Source organism: Indicator indicator, chromosome 29 (genome assembly GCF_027791375.1).
Source record: "Indicator indicator isolate 239-I01 chromosome 29, UM_Iind_1.1, whole genome shotgun sequence".
NCBI lineage: Eukaryota > Metazoa > Chordata > Aves > Piciformes > Indicatoridae > Indicator > Indicator indicator.
The window spans coordinates 11,170,200-11,189,994 of record NC_072038.1 but is presented as its reverse complement, the minus strand read 5'-3'; the positions used below and the strand labels follow the sequence as shown (position 1 = coordinate 11,189,994).

Sequence of the window (19,795 nt, the reverse complement as noted above, 5' to 3'; positions counted from 1 at the left end):
TACTGCTAACACCAGAAGTACCTTGTGCCTAATGGTGGTATTCTCACCATAGTTTGATTTTCTTATTTTTTTAACCATGTTATTTTATTGTACATTCAGAGCCATTTGTATATTAAATTTCTATAACTATTTAAAATAATGTATATAATCTATTGTCATGATACTGCTCTCCACAGCTGAAATGTGGGTTTGTTTGGTGCTTGTTCAAGAAGTGCATTTGTAATATTAAATGCACAAACTAATCACCAGGGACTACTCCTTGCTATCTCTCTCTGTAACTTGTCTCACATAGCCAGGAGTCCTTTTGTGACAACCAACTGTCACACGTTCCACAGCAAATGTGCTCTTTTCTGAGGGGACTTTTTTTCTGTTAACATTCTTTCTGAATTTGCAGTGAGGTGTTAAATAACCTCACTGGGGTGGGAGGGGGCAGGAAGAGGATGTCACAAGTCTTGTAAAGTGTAAAGGACTAAACGCAACTCCTCACACTAAGTCCTTGCAAAGCATTCTGCCTCCATGTCCATACGTTTGTATATGTTCATTCCATTTCACTATCCACAGCTGCCAGATCTGCAAGTGAATCCCCTGAAAAGGTAGAGAAGTGATTACTGTAGCTCAAGAGGGTCTCAGAGATTAGGCAGGATTTTGTAAGTAACAATTATTCCCCTGTTACTTTGGGTTTGCTAATATTTCACTACTTCTAGTCTTGTATAGTGTGTTCTATTTTTATACTTCATTTTGTATTTGAGCAGACTCAGCCTGGTTATTTGTGATTCAGTCTCTTTTTTTATACAACAATAAATTTGTGAGACTTTGCTACACTTCAGAATCTTTCAGTTGTATGAAAAGTAAAACTCCAAAAACAAATGTTTACAGTCTCTGAACAGGGTTTTTAACTGGAACTATTTCAACCATGTCTTTTTACCACATTTACATTGCAGTTGGATTCTCTTCTTTCAACTGAGGCAGCTTGGTGCCCTGCAGTGGTACTTCACTTACCTCAATGTCTCTGTAATAATAAGGAAAGCCATTTTCTAGTACATTTTTCTCTCATATTACACTTTTCATCTCTTAAAGATGTTCAGGAATGAGAAATATTTATCAAAATAGTAAATTATTTTAAGCTTCTTCACTCTAGATAACAATCTTTGTAGCTTCATCTTTCCCTAGCCCAGAATTATCAAATAAGAATGAAATGAAGTGGCTATGAAAATCTGTGAGCTGGGTGGTTGTAGCAATAGTCTAAGCATCTCCTATATGTTTTTGTAAAAATAAATAAACATTTTCAAATGAAAGCTGTTGTCTGCTTTCTAAAGGCAAGCTCCCAGGGCCTAGGTTAACACAGCCTGCTCTCACAAGCCCCCTTCTCTCCCTGCACAGCCAGGAGTGAAAGTAACACCAAAACAACCTCTGATGTGAGACGAAGTTTTATTAGAAATGATTCAATGCACAATGACCTGAGCCTAATTTGCAGAAAAGCGCAGCAAAATGCAGCAGCAGTGACCAAACGGTTCCCCTCAACCCAAGCACACAGCAAAATGCCCCATCAGAAAATCCCAACACCTCAAACCTGGAAGCAGCAGCTGGAACAAGAAGCCTCTCATGCTCCAATCTGAACTTCAAGCCCCATGATACTTTGCTCCAGCCAGTACTTTTATTTTGAAGCTGGCATGACAGCAGCATGGGGTTGAGTATCAGCAGCAGATTCATCTCAACCCATGATTAACCAGACTACAGTGGGGACATGTATCAGTTGGAAACAGGCCCCATAAAGTGTTATTAATGTAGGAAAGGATTGGGTAATTTAGGAGACAAAGTAGAAATGGGGACAAAGTCACCTTTGAAATCAACTCTCTGGTTCTAATAACTGCCTGAAGACCTTTTTTTTTATAGGCTCTCAAGGCTGTGGCATCTAAAAGGGAAGGGAGAATTCAAATGTTTTGCTTGATAAGACATTTATGTGCAATTACCACATAAAACCAAGTCAAGCTAGTTTGAAAGATAATCTACTTGTGATGATTCATTTGAACTCTGCTGAACTAGCAACTCTGCACATGTTTGCATCAAGTATGAGCATCTTTTGTATGCTAGAAGAATGAAAAGCTTCCATGAGGACAGGCTGGTCTTCAGAGAGAGACAGAGAGATGAGGCTGGTTTTGATTAATTCAGCTTAAAAGGAAATGCTTCACAAGACCACTCCAGAACTGCAGAAGTCACTTATTTTTGACTCAGAATGTCTTCCTGCAGTAGTTTGGGCCCTACTTAGTGCTTTATTCTGCCCATCTTGTGCCTCTTCTTGCTTGCACAGTATGGAAGTACAGTGTAAGAAAACCCAAACTTTTCTTAGGAGCAGAAAACACCTTTCCTTTTAAACAGAAAAAAAACCAGCCTCAGGCATCTTGGGAATGACTGAAGATACCCCGAGAAGACAAAGCCCAAGCTGTGATGTACCCCAACAGAAGAATTCAGGGAACCCAAAAGTTAAAAAAGGGAGTTTCACAATGACTCTACGCTTGTTCTTGTTTAAGCAGTAGCTGCTTCTAGGCGTGCAATTTAAAAACAAAAAACCAACAAATGTTCTCATTGGAATCTCAGCTGAGTTTCAAGCTTTTTGTTCCTTGTCCTGTCATTCTAACATTGCTTTCTGGAATGTCAGTGAAGATGACGTTCTGCAATCCCATGAGTAACACAGAAAAAGGCAGTTAAAGCCTCAGGCGTGTGTGTGCAAGCCTATGCTGTGTTAACACTTCTGCAGAGGAGGAGGAGGGAAGGATCCCTTTATGAGCAAGATTATCTCAGTCTGTAAAAGCCCTGAACCACAGCAAGCTCTATTTTGACAGCTGAGGGCTGGGAAGGCCATGCGTGTCCCTTGCAAAAATCCTGAAGCTCAGCATCCATGTGTGAGACAGAAAAATCCTGAGGCTATAGACCAGTGCTGGGTGGTTTTGGTGATATGTTTGTACTGAATATAAATAACCATCTTGCAAATGTTGTACAGATTCTCTTTTTTTGTTTTACAGGATCTGTAAGAACAGCACAAATATTAAACTAGCAAAAGAGCTTCAATTTATGGCTTGCAAGGAAATTATCTCTGGGGAGAACGAAAGCCATGCTTACATTCTAGTATGCAACAGTTCTTAAAGGGTGAGTGCTGGAGAGATTTTGTGTAGGTGGTTGAACAACTCCTCAGATATTCTACTGCTGTTTATTTTATGACTTCATTATATTTAAAAGTAAATAAAAGGTACAAGGCCATTTAGTACCTAAAAAGATGGAAAAAATGTGTCAGTACTTTCAGCTGGTAAGATATCTCTAGTGTAGTATTTTATCTACAAAATAAGTAATACCAGAGTGATTTTACAAGATTAAATATAAACTTAAGAAGAATTGCATGTTACCATGCACTACGGTAATGCAAGTTAGCTAAGCAAATTAACCTAAAACTAGTAAAATGAAAAATATTTTAATACCTCTTAATCTATTTCTGATTTAGTTAATGTTCTTGAAAATATTTTCCTCGTCTTAATTGTTTTTTTTCTTAAACTGAGTTTTAACTGACAGGCTTTTTAACATTGGCTTTATCTTGAAAGACAGACATTTTCGGTAGGAGTAGCAAATCCTGAAATGCTCACTTTTCCCTGTATTCAATTATGCTGACAGGTGTTTTTTTCTATCACACATCTCAGACACTGCTGGGCACTTGCAGGGTGACCAAGCTCTGCTGAGGACAGTTTAACTCGGGCACCGGTGCTTTGATGGGTGGCTGGTGAGCAGACGCCGTTCTGTTCTGCAGCAGGCTTTTAAAATTATTTACTTTGAGCAAACCTCGTAATGCCTGCTCAGGGCAGAACCCCCTGCCTGGCAGGGGGAGGCCTCTCCTAGCTCGGTTCGGTGCTGTGAGAATACTGACATGGGCTGATGCCGCTGTATGCAGTGGGTCGGGGCTGCCCGCCTGTTGCGGGCCCACCTCACCTCAGTATCGCGGCCGAGGACGGGCGGGTTCTCACCGGGCTGGCCCCGCCCGGAGCTTGGCGCGGGGTCGGGGCCGCCCCTGCTGGGAAGCCGCGCCAGGAGGCGGCCTGAGGGGCGGCCCAGCCCGGGACGCAGAGGGGGAACGGGGCGGCCCAGGCCGGGGCGCGGACGGGGGACGAGGCGCCCGGTAGCGCCGGGGCCGCGCTCCAGTTCCTCATTTGCCTCCCGGGGCCGAGGCTCCCGCAGAGCTCCGTGCCGAGCGGCGATGATGGACCGCGACCGCAACAAGACGCTGCTGCTGGAGCTGCAGAGAGCTGCCGGCACCGGGAACGGCCGCTGCGCTGACTGCGGGGAGCCAGGTAAGGGGACTCCGACCGGCAGCGGCCCCAGCCCCGCTGCCCTCAGTCCCGCGGGCTCTGCCGCTGCGTTTCTAACGGGAATGTGGGGGTGAGCGAGGGGCCGGACGGGTTCCCCGGGCTGTCCATCCCCGGCCAGACCCCGCGTACCCATCCGTGCTCGTTCCGCTCCTCAGCGCGGGCCCCGCCGTCCCCGTCCAGGTACCAGAGGCGGGAGGCGGCAGCAGGTGGTTTCGCGGGCGGGCAGCGCCCCGCCGTCCGCTCTCGGCGGGGACCGTTCAGGTGGGCCCTGCGGTGCTGCCGGGCTCCAGGCTGCCAGGATCGGGCTCTCCTCAGCCAGACAGGGCCAGGAGCAGTGGCGAGAGCCCCATGGGGCGAGGAGGGGATGGCGTGCGACAGGAAGTGGCCTCAGCGCACCAGCATCTTCCCCAGAGTTATTTGTAGACAGCGCAGGAAGCCGGAGGGGAGCGGGTGGAGTGGTTTGCTGGCGCAGGGGGAACGTCTCTGCGCTGGGACAGCCGGAGAAAGGCACCAAAGCGCCCGCCTGAAGGCTGGCACCCTGTGCCCCTGCGAGGTGGGAGGCACCCGCAGCGGAGCGAGCAGACAATCGGAACCCTACAGCAGCTGGAAGAAGGCAACAAATAGCTTCTGTTGGATGCGATAAGGGAGAAGCCTTGGCGTGACATGGTCAAAGAAATGGTCCAAGGAACTGGTCTTGCCAGAGCACACAGAACGTCTCTGAGCATCGGGCTGTCGAGGCTGCCTCGGGGGATGCAGCAGCAGGCAAGAGCAGCAGCTTTCATGGGCAGTGGGCATGAGTCCTCACTGTAGGTGGCTCTACCCCGATGTTCTCTCAGCAGTGCTCACTGCCCTCCACAGCCTTCCATTGTTAATCCAGCAGCAGCCTTTCATGCAGACCTAATAATTGGCTGAGCTTTGACACCGCTCAGCTGCCTGCACAGTCACATTAATTTTTAAACAAATAGTGAAAGAGACTACAAATGCAGGGGCCACATTCATCACTGGGGAAAGCAGGTTCTGTTCCTCTGAATACAGTGAAGTGACAGCCAGAAACAATGGGCTGGCATTTGATGTATTACATGCAGAGCCTGGGCTGTGCATCAGATGTGCCTTGTCACCCTTGCCAGTAGCTGTGCCTTTTGCCCTGTGTTAGTTCATTCTTTGTGTTTGTGTCTAGATCCAGAGTGGGCTTCTTACAAACTTGGAATATTCATTTGTTTGAATTGCTCTGGAATCCATCGCAATCTTCCTCAGATCAGCAGGGTCAAATCCCTCCGGCTCGACTTCTGGGAGAATGACCTTATAGAGGTACAGAGTTAAAAACAGTAGTTCACATTCTTTTCTCCACATTTCATCACAAGCTCCTCTGCCTCATAATTCCAATGTCATCCACCATGGACAGGAGCAAAGCCACACAGAACCAAGTTAACTCCATGTGTAACTTTAGTGGGGGTTTTGTGACCTACTCAGTCAAATAACACTAATAGGTGACCGTGTTTCTAACAGCCTGCAGTGTATTTTAGAGAACACAGTAACTCCTCTCTGTGATTTAGAAGCCCACAGGTAGTATGTTCTGTTGGGAAATCCACATACCCTCCTGAAATACTGATTCAGCCTCTCATCTTTCCATTGTCGTAATAATGTAATCACAGTTAATGTCTAGGAGGAGATGAAGATATAGAGGAATGGTAAACATTTTTTTTTTCTCATTTTCTTTTGATTTTTAATCAACAATCTCATGTTCCTTCCTGTCTGGTTCAGAACTGTAAATACCAAAAAAGGCTCAGTCACATAAAAAAGTGCAAACTGCAGTGCCAGAGGGAATTTAGAAATGTGCATAGAGACTGAGCAGAAAGGGCAGCGCTCCCTCTGGTACAAGTTTCATTGTATGATGGTGACATGGCATTGATGCAGTAGTTGCACACCTAACTGTAACTTCTGTGTTTCAGTTTATGAAGAAGCATGGGAATCTCTGTGCCAAAGATAAATACGAGGCCAAAGTCCCTCCCTACTATTACATCCCCCAGTCCTCTGACTGCTTGTAAGTTGATGGCATGTTCACTGCTGCAAACCTTCACAGCTCTTGAATTACTGCTTCCCTCTACAGGTCTCTTTGGCTGCTTGGTGAAAATAGAGTAGAGGCAGATCAGCTTTATCCATATTTTCCTCTTTCAGGGTTTTAAAAGAGCAATGGATTAGAGCTAAATATGAGCGTGAGGAATTTGTTGCCACCCGAGTCTGCCAAGATCCTTGTTCTGCAGGTAAAAGTTAGGATTGTCAGGGAGGAGGTGTTAGCCTTAAGGCCAACAGCATGCTGTTCTGTTTGCAGCTGTCAGGAGCTTTAAGGTGGGCCTGTTACGTGTGAACTGTTGGATGCACAAGCCTTGTGTTGAGTCTGACTTTGAGAAGAAGCTGGCACTTAGACAAGTGCAATGGTGTCCTCAGATCTTACAGTCCTCTCCTTCTCCACTGATTTTTTCATATGAGGTGAAAATTCTCAGTTGGAGAAGAGACTTGGAACCATTTAGATAGAGCCCTGCTGTTGTGCTGCCCCTCCCTGACACGTCTCTCGGTCTGCTCTGCAGGCAGCCGTGAAGGATTCCTCTGGAAGCGTGGGCGCGAGGGCAGGCAGTTCCAGAAGAGACTATTTCTCCTCTCAGCAAGGGAAGGCTTGATGAAGTACTACACCAAAGAGGTGAGTTCCTCAACCAGAGTTGGCCATAGGTAGACATCCATCCTCAGGCCCTGCTCTTCACTGGCAAAACCCAGCATAAGTAGTGTTGTCTCTAGCTCTGCAGCCAGGCCAGCCTGTGTTTGGCAGGGCTCAGCTGTCTCCCCAGTAATGTATGCGTTCTGTTGGATTTAGCCCTTTTCCTCATCCCTTATCTTAATCCTGCAGATTCCTTTTGCGTAGTGAAAAAGGAAATAGATACTGGTAGTGGAACAGCAAGATGAAGAAGATATCTGTTAGCAGCTGTTACCTTTTATATTACCAAAATATTATTTCATCAACTGCTGCAGCATCATTCTCAACACATCTCCCTTCTGTGAGAGAGCATAGCTAACTGTTCTCCAATCTAGGGGCTGGAGAGAGAACCCGCCCCTTGCAGTTCAGACCCTCTCAAATAGCAACCCAGCATTTGTCAAGGAGAGGGAGTCACTCTTTGTAAGTGATTTTACATACATGTAATTAAGGCTTTGCATTTCAGGTATATCCAATATTCAGATATTTTAGATCTCTGCTTTTTTTTTCAGTAGGGATCCAGTTCTCCTCTGCAACCTTCCCCAAGAGCACTTTAATACAGTGATGCTTTTCATTTCACAGTCCAGAGGTCCAAAAGCCATTATCAGCATTGAGACTCTGAATGCAATGTTCCAGACAGAGAAAATTCATCATGCTCATGGGCTGCAGATCACATACAACACAGATGGTCAAACAAGGAACCTTTTTGTCTATCATGAAAGTGGAAAGGTGAATACCACAGAGATTTGGGAATAAGCAAGATGCTTAGATGTTTGATCTGTATTTTGGAAGAGCTGTCCTGTTTTCTGGTTTTATTTGAAGTCACTATGACTTTTAGAATACAGAAAGTTGCAGAATTTGGCACTAAAAATTAGTAACATCCTCCTACTCCTTGGGACATATATTCAACTTCACACCCTGGATAGTCCTAAAGTGTCAGTGGGGCAGGTTTGTAAATCTCTGTAAGGTAATTGATGGTTTTACACAGTTCTGTGGCTATATTCTTTGAAGCCTTCTTGACACACATCTTGCTCTGCATTATTTCCAAGCAAAAAGTAATAATTTTAAGAAGACTGTGTAGAGATTTGTGGTGGTTTTATTGTTGTAGATATTGTTTTAGATTAGATGGATAGTAGTAGCAACCAATGGAATTGTTTAGAAGGGGTGGATTGTGGTGGCTTTAAGGCTAGACCTTTAATTTCTCTTCACAAAGTTCAAGCAGAAAGGTAAGAGAATGTAAATAAATCACAATTGGGTGTAAGAAAGCAAAATAATGATTATTCTAAACACTTCCATTGGACAGGTAGAAATGTTTTAAGAGTCAGTACTCAAAACAAAGTACAGGCAGTCTCTCAGTCTGTCTGGTGTTTCTCTGCTGGGCAGTCTGCGTTTCTCTTCTGGCTTTGGGAGATAACACACACTCACATACTGACCTTGAAAAGCTAAGTTTAACAGTCTCTCTGCTTCTTGGCTTTCTTCCTTCTGCCAGGGGGGTCTGGGGAAGGCAGGGAAAAGAGGCAGGGCCCCTCTGGGGCCAGGGGGCTTTGTTGTGTTTTTCTGTTAATTGTACATATTTGTAAAGGTTCTGAATAGTGTATATTTGTACATATTCATTGCATTCCATTGTAGGTTGTAGTTTTGCCTGTAAATACAGCTTCATTTGCTTCTGAACTGAGCTAATCTGTAGTTCTTAATGTGGGAGGGAAATTTCAGCCCACCACACTACAACAAGATTTTTGTTAGATTTCTGTTTCTTCCCTTGCCACAGTCCTCGTGGCTTTCCAAGTACAAAGGGTTTTAAGCAGTCCATAACCGAATCAACTGAGAAAGCCTCTGTGCACAGATTTGGGTGACTGTCCATGTGGAGAACATCTGGGACCTCCCTGAAGGGGCATTTTTAAATTGTTTTGGAGGCTCCATGTTTTCCACATGTCTGGGACAAGTCATTGACTCTTTCTGCCTCTTGGGGAGAAAGTACATGTTTGCAAAGAGGTCACAAGGAAGGAGAAAGGCATTTTGGAGAGGCAGCACTCACTCCTTCTTGGTATTCTTGTCTTTATATTTGTTTTGCTTTTTTCCCAGGAGATTGTTGACTGGTTCAATGCCATTCGGGCAGCACGTTACCACTATCTCAGAACAACCTTCCCAACTGTTCCTGAGCCTGAGGTGAGAACTGAGTAGGGCTTGAAGCAATCTGTGCAAACAAAGCTTGGGAAAACATTTCCTCACTGCTTTTGCCAGAATCAGGTGCCACAGCACTTGGGTGTTGGGAATGGTCAGAAGAGGTAGAAGGAAAGGTCACACTGGTTAACATGCAAAACCACAGTCAACATTTAGGGCCTGGAAGTCTGCATGTGGTCCATATAAAGGGTAATCTTTTGAAAACTTAATGTTCCTTCTTATTTCAGACTTCCCTTTCTGAGCAGACAAAAAAGCCCAGATCCCAAAAGCCAAATCTGATGGTGATTCACTTTGGCAGAAACAGAACAGGAAAGCAAGTTTGAATGAGACAGATTTCATTTGTGTGTTTGTTCTTGTTCTCCTAGCTCATACCCAGGATCACAAGGAAGTATGTCAAAGAAGGATATATGGAGAAAACAGGACCAAAAGTAAGTGCATACAAACTTACCCAAAAGGATACACAAACAGGATTATTCCAGGTGGAGAATATTTGATACTTCCATGGTGTTTACTAGTAAGCAATTTGATGATTGACTCTATGCTTCTTGGGTTGATACAAGAAGTTATATCCAGGCTTGTCATGTTCTTTGGGATCATGTTTTATTTTGTGTGTTAAGACTGGGAAGAGGAATCTTCCTTGAAGAATAAGCAAGGTAGATTAGCTGGCAGTGACCATGCAAAGTCCTGTTACGCAACACCAAATGGGTTGCTGTATCTGCTAACTACAGCTCCAGAACTGCAGCTCCTAGAACAGAACATCACATGCTGGCACCTCTACTTCCCTGTTTCTCTTCAAGTCAGTAGCACATAAGTCATATCTGCTTAAGAACAGCAAAATAAGATTGAGCAAATTCTCCACAGTGAAGCCTATGGTTTGATCTCAGTTTTTATGGGAATGTATTTGGGCCAGTGCTCCTTGGGATAGGAGTGGGAGATTTCAGGCACATCTGAAGGAGGAGAAGATCTGAGGTCTTATTTGAACATTGCCATTTCTTGCCTTGCTTTCTTCTGGGTGAGCCAAGAGCCAAAGTCCCACTAAAAAGTTCAGTGGTGAAATGCTGATACTGAACTTGCTGGGGTTTGGCCCACCTCAGTGCTGCTGTCCCATTACGTCTTCCTGCAGCTACTTGCACAGAGAATACTCACAGCTGCAAGCATTAAAGATGGTGCTTTTTTCCTCCGGAAGCCTAAACTCTGCTCAGTCTGAAGTGAGCCCTGGAAGAGGACCCTTCAGTTCCACACAGAGCAATGAGTAGGGTCAGGGGATGGTCGGATGAGTGCAGCTGATGGATTTAGCACTCTTAAAACACTACCAGGGACACCCCAAGGCCTAAGTGTTGCCACTGATTGCACTCTCATTATCACCACTAGCCCAGGGATCATTCTCTGCAGTGCTTTCATTTTATCTGTTTGCTGCAATTTTCTTAATCCTGATAATTTGATCACTGCTAGAACCAAACTTCCCTGCCTTTCCCAAGGGATTGTCATTGAATGGACCCAGGGAGAAGGGAGCTGAGCACATAGCAAAGACTCATCTGTAACGGGGATGAATGAAACTGAACTCAAGCCCTGAGTCATTTAAGCAGTCCCAGGGATGTGCCTTAAACAGTCTAGACTCCCCTTTGGGACATGGTCTTTAAGGAACTTCTACCATCTCCTTGCAGCAGAAGGAGGCCTTTAAGGTGCGCTGGTTCTGCCTGGATGGTCAAGAAAGGAAACTGATGTACTTTAAAAATCCCCTGGTAAGAGGAAAGTTCTTTACTATTCCACAAGCCCCTTTGTGAAGGTGGATGGGGAGGAAGGGTCTGTTCTCATCCAGCTCTTCCAGGGGTTGCACAGGTCTGAAGCAGGCTCAGTCTCCAAAGCTCATCTCCCTTGTCAGTGAGGCCTTTTGAAGCTGAGCTCTTTGGATGCTCCATCCCTTACAGTGGCTGTGAGGAAGATCTAAGTCTTTTTAAACTAACATTTGTGCCCACTCTGCCAGCCCTGTTGCCATCGTGCCTGTAACCTCAGGATGAGCAATACACGGAGGCTTGACAGCCCCAATATCCTGCACTAGCCATGAGAATATCCTTCCTTGCTCCTTCTAAACACCCACCAGTCAATCCTGTAAGGGTGGGTCCCTACCTTCTTCTGAGAATGCTCCAAGTGTAAAAAAATATCTCTGATGTGTTTCCTGTTACCTGTCTCCAGTTAGTGTCCCCTTCACCCATCTCCTGTTCCATGTCAAAGGACAGAACCACATCTACTGGAGCTGACCTGTCGACTAGATAATGGCTTCCTTATGCTTTCTTTCTAGGATGCATTTGCACAGGGCCAGGTGTTTATTGGAAACAGGGATGAGGGATATGAAGTTCGAGCTGGCTTGCCCCAGGCAGTGCGTGTGAAGAAGACGAAACCAGGCATCACTGTGGTGACCCCAGGGAGAGAGTTTGTGTTCATCTGTGAGAATGACAGGGAGCAGAGGGAGTGGATCAATGCCTTCAGTGGAGTCATGGCCCAGCCTCTGACTGGTTAAGACTAGCCCATGAGTTCTGGTGAAGTGCACTTCTGGGGCTCTGCTCAGCATTGCTCCTGGCCTCTTTCTGCTAACAAGGATGGTGCTCGAGGCCCTGCAGTGACTCTGCTACAAAGGTCTTCTTCCTTCAGTAGGCACAGGCATAGTCACAGGAAGGGTGGCAACAGAGCAATGAGTACGAAGGAGTGCAGATATTTAGAATCATCTGTGCCCCTGCAGAACCTTGCATAAAGGGCCTTCTCTCTTCCTACCCTTCTCTGCTTCTGAGCAGAGGAGGCCTTCATAGCCTGACAGGGCTGAATCATCCAGTGGTGTCTTATGGAAAAAAAAAGTGGAGGAATTGTGACCCCAGAAGGGCTGGCCTTGAGGATTCCTATGAGTGTTGGTACATCAGCTCTTCCTTTTCTTGCCCTGGACTGATGTCAGAAGGACTCCTTTACATCCTGAAGGATACACCTGACCATCCAGCCCATGGCATATATCCTGCCAGTGAATGGGATCATTTGGCACATGAATACACAGAGACAGTGACTGAGAGACAAAGATGCTGTATTCTCCCAGGAAGATGCAGGGTGTGCTGTCGGCAAGAGCTAGGCTACCAGCTCATGCTGGAGTCACTGGATATCCTTCTGAGGGAGGAGCAGAGCTGGACAGCTACATTCCAGCTGGCTGCAGCTTCTGTCCAGATATGGACATGGTTATTTTCAGCAGAGTGGGTTTAATGTCTTTCTCAGTGTTACATTTCCAGCACAGTAAGAAATAAAAGTCAAGTTTGAATTGCAGAGGATACTGTAATGGAATCGCTCTCATGACAAACACTTCTAGCTCCTTGCTTCCAACAGTCTCTGCTGTTTGACTTTTTTATGAGTGACAAATCCAACATGTGAGGACCAATTTTTCCCAAAGCAACATCGCAGTGTCCCAGCAAACACGTCTTGAGTATGGGATGGATATTGCTGAAGTGTCTCAGATCCTAAAGAACAGCTGAAGTTTAGTGAGTGTGAGTAGTATGAGCAGTGAAAGGGAGAAACTAGTTTTAAAAGTGTTATCTTCAGTGACCTGCTTGAAGGCACTCAATGAATAAGGACCAGCGCTGGAAGTGGAGGGCAAGGACCTCCTGATCAGGTACTAGTTACATCCATTCTGTGCAGGAGCTGATGAAGATCTGCAGTAGCTGCTACAGGACACTATTTTCTTGCCTCACAACCAAGAAAATAGATGTGGTTCTACCAAGCAGCCAGTCATTCTGAGATTTAATTCTTCTTTTCAGATAGTCTTAGTCTGCAAATCAAGAGGAAGTCCTGCAGACTAAGTTTCTGGTGGGGCTTCCACCTTTTGCTGACGATCGGCAGGCAGTCTGATATGCTCGGAATAGTTCTCCTGCAGAAATGAGGAAGTGTCAATACTTGCAGGGATTAGTGATATTAACTCTTTTTTTTACCTCCCCTCCTCCCCAAATGCTGTAGAGGAATTGTTTGGGTTGGATCATCAGCTAGCACATCACCACCTAGCTCTGAGCAAGCTGCAGTTTTTCGTGCTTCCCTGTGTTCCTGTCCAACCTGATTCATTCTAGCTCACCTGCTGCTTCAGCAAATCTTTTTAACAGCCTCATCCTGCAGCCCTTGAAATCAAAAGCAAAGCACCTTCTGACTTGTTCGAGGAACAGTGTCAGTCCTGTTTGGGTTGGCATATATCAAGTGTTACTTTGAGATGAGATGAGATGAGCAACTCAGGGGACCTCGGAAGGGTTCAGTCCCTCCAGGAGCCTAAACTCGGCACGGATGGGGCTCTGCGAGCTGCTGCCTTGCTTTCCCGGATGGGGCAGTGGAGCTGCCGTGTCAGCAGGTCTCGTATCAGGTCTTACAAAACCGGGAAATTCCCTCAGAGAATGAAATCCTGCAGATGACAGCAACATTTTGGCGAGTCAAGAGAAGTCAAGGCCAGGTCATGGAGAGCTCTGGGTACGGTCTGTTTCTACAGCCAACTCCAACCCTTGGACCAAGTCGCCAGCCGAGGAAGGGCGGGGCCGGTGCTGGGCAGTTTGTGGCTGCTGTGGGAGCTGCGGGCTCAGGCTTGGCGGTGGGGCACAGTCCCGGGCACAGCTCCATCCTGGTGCAGCAGAGCAGAGTCCCTAGCCCGGCAGCGCCCCTCCTGGCGCGCCCCGGCTGCCGGCGGGAGGAGGCGCCCCGGGGGAAACGAAACTCAGCTCCGCCCCGCCCCGTGCCGGGGCATGGCCGCTGCCAAGGGTCTAGAGGGGCTCTTGGGGGACCTGGATCTGAGCTGCTCTTGCTGCCTGCAGCATTTCACCGACCCCGTGCGCCTGTCGGGCTGCGGCCACAGCTTCTGCCGAGCCTGCATCACACAGTACGGCAAAGGCAAGCAGCGCGTCAGCTGCCCGCTCTGCCGGGAGGGCTTCGACCTGAAGGACCTGCAGCCCAACCGGGAGCTGGCCGTTTTGGTCAGCTTAATCCCGCGGTGGGTCAAGGAGGGGGAGTTGGAAACACAGGATGAACTGAAACCCTGCGGAGCTGTTGCCTGCAACGACTGGAGCTCGGCGGAGCAGCGACCTGGACAGAAGGTACGGCCGGCGGCAGACCGGGGCTCCTCCCCTTAAACCACCTCGGTACAGCCCGGGGCTCTGACTGGCAGTAACCCCCGAGGGGGCGTTATGAGCATGAGGACATGGCTAAGACTGAGTAAATTTTATCTTTCTTTTCTTCCTCCCTGGATACTTTCCATTTCCCATGCTACTATTAGCAAAGCATGACCATGCCGTGTGTCATAAGCAGATTTGGCTATGGCAATGTTTGGGGTTCGTTGGTGGTGTCTGATACACTGTGGACTGAGCAGCTGAGTTGAAAAGCTAGTCATGGACTGTTCTTTGTTGTGGGTTTATTTATTTACCTCCTGAAAGGACACAACGTTATTGTACAGTGCTACAGCTCCACCCAGCTGAATGGCACAAAATAGAACTGGCTCATTATCTAGATTTCTGCTTAAAATAACTCCCAGCGTTGGTGGAGATGAGAAAAATCTATTGGCCTTCATCATTTTAGCACGTGTGTCTGAAAAGTCTTCTTCAGTTTCTGCAGCTGAGCAAAATGCTGAAACTCACAATTATATTTGAGCATGCAGTTGATGGCTGTTGCATGTTGACTTCATTGTGACTATTCCCACTCAGAATTAATTGTATTTTCTAGACTCCTCCTCAACCAGTCCAGTGCTTAACTCCTGTTGATGAAGTAGAAAATTTTATTATCCTGCTGCTTTAAGTTAGTGGTGCTCTCTTGGAGGGTTATATAGATAAATGGTCCAATGTGTCACTTTAAAGGAAGAAGAGATATGGGACATCTCCAAGCTACTTGAAATGACTACAGAGACCATCCAGCTCTTGAGGAAAGATCTCAGTAAAGCAAAGGTACACACTGTACATTTGTCATCTGCAGTTAGCTTCTGTTTCCACTGTCACCTAGAGGTATGACTGGATGAGTGTAGCCTTTCAGCCCAGAACAGGAAGCTAACTTTAGGGTTTTTTCTGTTGCTGTCACAGCTCTGTTTTTAATGATGAGAATGAGCTATGGCACCAGCTGAATGAACTCCTGTCTTGACGGCACAAAGGCCACTGAAATTGTGCATTGCTGCCTTTTTCTGCCTACCCCAGGAATAGCCTGAATGCTTCTGATACTCTTAGATGCAAAGGGAAAATAAAAAAGAGGGAATATTGATATTTTTTTAAGTTGTCTAACAAAGACTGCTGGTCATAACGTAGTCAAGATCCTTAACATACCCAAAACCTCATTGCAGGTACTGCAGGATAGTGTCAGATACATTTGATTCCTTTGAATGGGAGCAGCTGTTTCAGGTCTGCAGGGGTCAAAGAGCACCTTAGATGGAACAGTGGATTCTTGTATTCCAAAGCACACAATGAACTCCACATCTTCTGCCTTTCAGGAACATGCATCTCAGATCAAAAGCCAGGTTACTAAAGATTTCTGTTGCATGAAAGAATATGTTGAAAGACAGGAGAGAAACACACTGATGTTCATTGAACAAGAGCAAAAAGCAGCTGAAGAGAAAACTGAAGAGACTATTCACCAGCTCTGTGTTGACATGAACCATCTCCTAGACATCAAAGCTGACATGGTAAGAGATGAAGTGGTAGAATATCAGTAGAAACTCTCAGTCTGAATGTCTTGGGTAGCTGAACATGTACAGAGGACTTTCACATTCTCACTGCACTGTCCTCACTGGTACCAGTCCACAGACATTGCTGTTACCAGGGAAAGTGTGGAGTGAGAAATTCAGGGGGAGGAAATTTTTAGAAAAGGCATCAGGGCTGCAGCTCAGAGCCAGGCTTGTTCCAAGAATGTTGGTGAGCTGGAGTGAAGTGGAGACTGCATTGCTTAAATCCAGTCCTGAGTAAAGTCTAAGCCTAAGATGAGATCCTTTGTTATCTTTTTCTTTACGAGAATATGTATATTCCCATATGTATGCAAGTTACAGAACTCACAGATCTACTAGGTACTTTCTAACAACTTTCCTGGGGAAAATATGTCAATGGCCCTCAAAAGAGGCAGCTGAAGCACTTCAGATTCCACAGAGCCTGTCTGGATGTTGAAAACAACCATTCCAGTGATGCCAGTTAGCCAGCAGGAATGTGGAGTGAGGCTTACAGGGTGTGAGGGTGCCAAGAGGCAAAAGTGGACTTCCAGAGCCAAGCCCAGGGGCCTACATTGGGATTCACCTCGTGTAGCTGTGTGTTTATATCTGTCAGAGTCCTGTTACAGGCATTGGAGAGAAATGGGGACTTCCAGAGCCTGAGTCTCTGGCCTGCTTGAGACACCCACCTGCAAAGGAGATGAATTAAGCCTCCAAAGGCTTCTTCTCTCCACAGACTGTAGAAGCAGACCAGGAGAGCAAGCTCAGATGTAAATTTCTGTGGTTTCTAAATTTAAGCAAATAAGGCTTACCCTTTCAGAGGAATTTATGCTAGATCTCATTCTTATGCATTTAAAAACTTTTGGTTTAAAACCAGAAAGTTATGTGGATTTCATATATCATTCCATTCTTACTTTTGTTGGAAAAAGCAAATTATTTTAGTTTTTATTAAGAATAAACTACTCTTTCATATTTTCTATAAGATTTCAGGTTAGTTCTCTCAGTTCCTGCAAAAGCTCTCAATACAGAGTCAGATTTTAGAGGGATCACTCTGGTTTTCTACTCTGACTTTCCAATGTCATCTGATATGCCAGATGAAATAATTGCTATTGTTTACATCTTCCCCTTGATCCTTTTATGTCATTATTAGAGTGACTTACCTGACAGACACAGGTACAAAGGCTCACCTTCAACAGTGAATAAAATTACACTTGATGAGAAGCTTCATGTGGTCAAGAGTGCTGTAGAAGATCTTAAGAGAAAGCTGGAAATCTTACTTTTGGAGAAATACACTTGGCAGTCCCCACCAGGTGAATTTTCTTGTTCTGAAATCTCTTTTTTAGAGAGGCTGGATCTAACAGGGTCCTGTGTGTAACCCTCCTCAACTCAGCCACTGGCATGGGGGATTGAATGGCTGCAATTTGACCCCAAAGTAAAGATTTGTATGAAAGAAGCATTGTTGCAACAGGTGGGGCTGTAACTGGGGAAAAGAAAAACTTCAGGGAAATCAGGTGTGATTATTCCAAAACCCCTTGCAGTTTGGAAGACAACATGAATAATATACTTGTTTCATGGGAGCCCAAAAGAAAGGAACTGACTGACATGTAGGTCAGTAATGAAGAAGGAAATACAATTAAGTATTATTGTTTTCTTCTAAATATAGAGTAATGGAACAGCAAAGCCTTTGCTAAGGGCAGACATAAAACTCCCTCTCACCAAAAGCTGCATCTAAGCAACAGAATCATAGAATGGTTTGGGTCAGAAGGGACCTCCAAAGGTCATCCAGTCCAACCCCCTTGCAGTGAACAGGGACATCCTCCACTAGATCAGGTTGCCCAGAGCCTTGTTGAGCCTGACCTTGAATATCTCCAGGGATGAGGCATCAACTACCTCCCTAGGCAGGGTTCCAGTATTCCACCACCCTCATGGTGGTGTTCAACAAAGCTTTAGATCAGGTATGGGCTTTGCTATGGAGTCTTCTTCCTCCCAGCAACTCTTTTGTGCTTTAACCTCCAGCTAGGTTTATTTAATGTATGTTTTCCTTTAGAAGCATAAATATTTCCTAGTTATCTTTTGAAGGCTTAAACACTTATTTTATATCTTATTTAGTGCCACCTCCAGTCTCAAATCAGGAAAAAAGTGTCTGCTCATCATCTCCAGAGCCTGCAGCTCAAAATCCAGAACCAGTGATTTCAAGCCAGTTCTCTCAGTGTAAGTAGCAAGCCAGCCTGATTCTTCAGTAACAGTATTAAAGGAACTGTGAAACTCTGGATTTGATGAAGGGAACTGTACTTACAGACATTAGCAGGAGATCTGGCTGCTTACTGAATCCCAGAATCCCAGTGTGATGGGGCTTGGAAGGGACTTCTGTGGAGTATCTAGCCCAGCCCCTCTGCTAATGCAGTGTCACCCACAGGAGGTTGTCCAGGACCACAATGTCCAGGTGGGTTTGGTGTCTCTTTAGAGAAGGAGACTCCAAAACCTGTCTTGGCAGCCTGCTTCAGTGCACACTTCTTTCACAGGAAAGAAGCTTTTCCTCATGTTCAACTGAAACCTCCTGCGTTCTAGTTTGTGCCCATTGTCCTTTGTCCTATCACTGGGCATCCCTGAAAAGGGTCTGGTCCCATCCTCGTACCCCAGGTCTCTCAGCCTTTCCTCCTCACAGAGATGCTCCAGACCCCTCAGCATCATTGTAGCCTCTGCTGGACTCTCTCCAGCAGTTCCCTGTCTCTCTTGAACTGGGGAGCCCAGAACTGGACAAAATACTCCAGCTGTGGCCTCGCTAGGGAAGTGTAAATACTAGTGTTCTCTGCCTTCTTGGTGCCTGCAGGTGAGAACAGTTTCCTCTCTCTTTTCTAGGGGCAGATGATGTGACTTTTGATCTCACAAGGGTACATGAGCGCTTAGCAATCACAGCGCAGAACAGGAAAGTGATGGTCTCCAGCAACCCAACTGATTATGAACCATCACCCAACAGATTCTGCATCAGCCAAGTGATGTGTTCACAGAGCTTCTCTACTGGGTGCCACTACTGGGAAGTAATTACTAAGGACAGTGATGGATGGGCTGTTGGAGTTGCTCATGAAATGATTGGTAAAAGAGATAAATTAGGAAGAACAGAGCATTCTTGGTGTGTAGAATGGCTAGGCGCCAAAAAGCAGCTGTCAGCATGGCATAGGGACCAAGAAACGTTATTACACACGGATAAACCAGTGAAGGTTGGAGTTCTGTTGGAGCTACAGAAGAAGGCTGTGTCGTTTTACTCCATCACTGACAAAGAAGTGCTTTTGCATGCTTTTGAAATCGATATCTCAAATCCTCTTTACCCTGCTTTCTGGCTATATAATCTAGAAAGAAATGGATCTTTAACTATAAGTAGCACAAACAGGCGATAAAGCCTGTTCAGAAAAGGGACAGTTTTGCTCATGACTGCTTCAGTGTTTAACCCAGGAATTTACCAAGGAGTGTAGAGCTCCCCACATGCTCCTGGAAATCAGCAACTGCGATTTTTGTCTGCTCCTCTTTCCTTGCCGCTGTGCTCTGATCTAGCTATGCTTCATTAAAACAATTCCGGTGTATGCTAATGGTGATAACCATCCCTGTGGGAGCAAGGTGGATTTCTTAAGCAGCTTTACATAGTGCCCTTAAAAGGAATGCATGCACCAAGGAAGTTCTGAGGTTGGGGATAAGTTCTTCCCTTGAACCTTACTTTCTTACAGTGGTGGTCAAACTAAGCGAGGAAGTGGATAGGCTAAGGAACATCAGGGAGTTGGATAGACATGTGGAACATGAGGAACACTGTTACCTCCCTGAGACAGGAACAGGGACAGGAGCAGTCACCACGGA

General features: G+C 45.8%; 2 protein-coding genes across 2 annotated transcripts; both read left to right on the top strand.

The window, feature by feature from the left end:
- The first annotated feature begins 4,237 nt into the window (after window positions 1-4,237).
- On the top strand, window positions 4,238-11,820 carry ADAP2 (ArfGAP with dual PH domains 2). Its single transcript, XM_054393721.1, has 10 exons — window positions 4,238-4,331; window positions 5,527-5,657; window positions 6,299-6,390; window positions 6,525-6,610; window positions 6,935-7,044; window positions 7,675-7,821; window positions 9,175-9,258; window positions 9,639-9,701; window positions 10,938-11,015; window positions 11,573-11,820. The coding sequence occupies exons 1-10, from the start codon at window positions 4,238-4,240 to the stop codon at window positions 11,789-11,791; spliced, it is 1,104 nt and encodes a 367-aa protein (XP_054249696.1). The 3' UTR covers window positions 11,792-11,820.
- Window positions 11,821-13,511: 1,691 nt separating this feature from the next.
- On the top strand, window positions 13,512-19,406 carry RNF135 (ring finger protein 135). The gene is made up of 7 exons (XM_054393768.1): window positions 13,512-13,648; window positions 13,772-14,369; window positions 15,123-15,209; window positions 15,743-15,934; window positions 17,100-17,259; window positions 18,059-18,160; window positions 18,809-19,406. The coding sequence occupies exons 1-7, from the start codon at window positions 13,512-13,514 to the stop codon at window positions 19,342-19,344; spliced, it is 1,812 nt and encodes a 603-aa protein (XP_054249743.1). The 3' UTR covers window positions 19,345-19,406.
- Window positions 19,407-19,795: the final 389 nt, after the last annotated feature.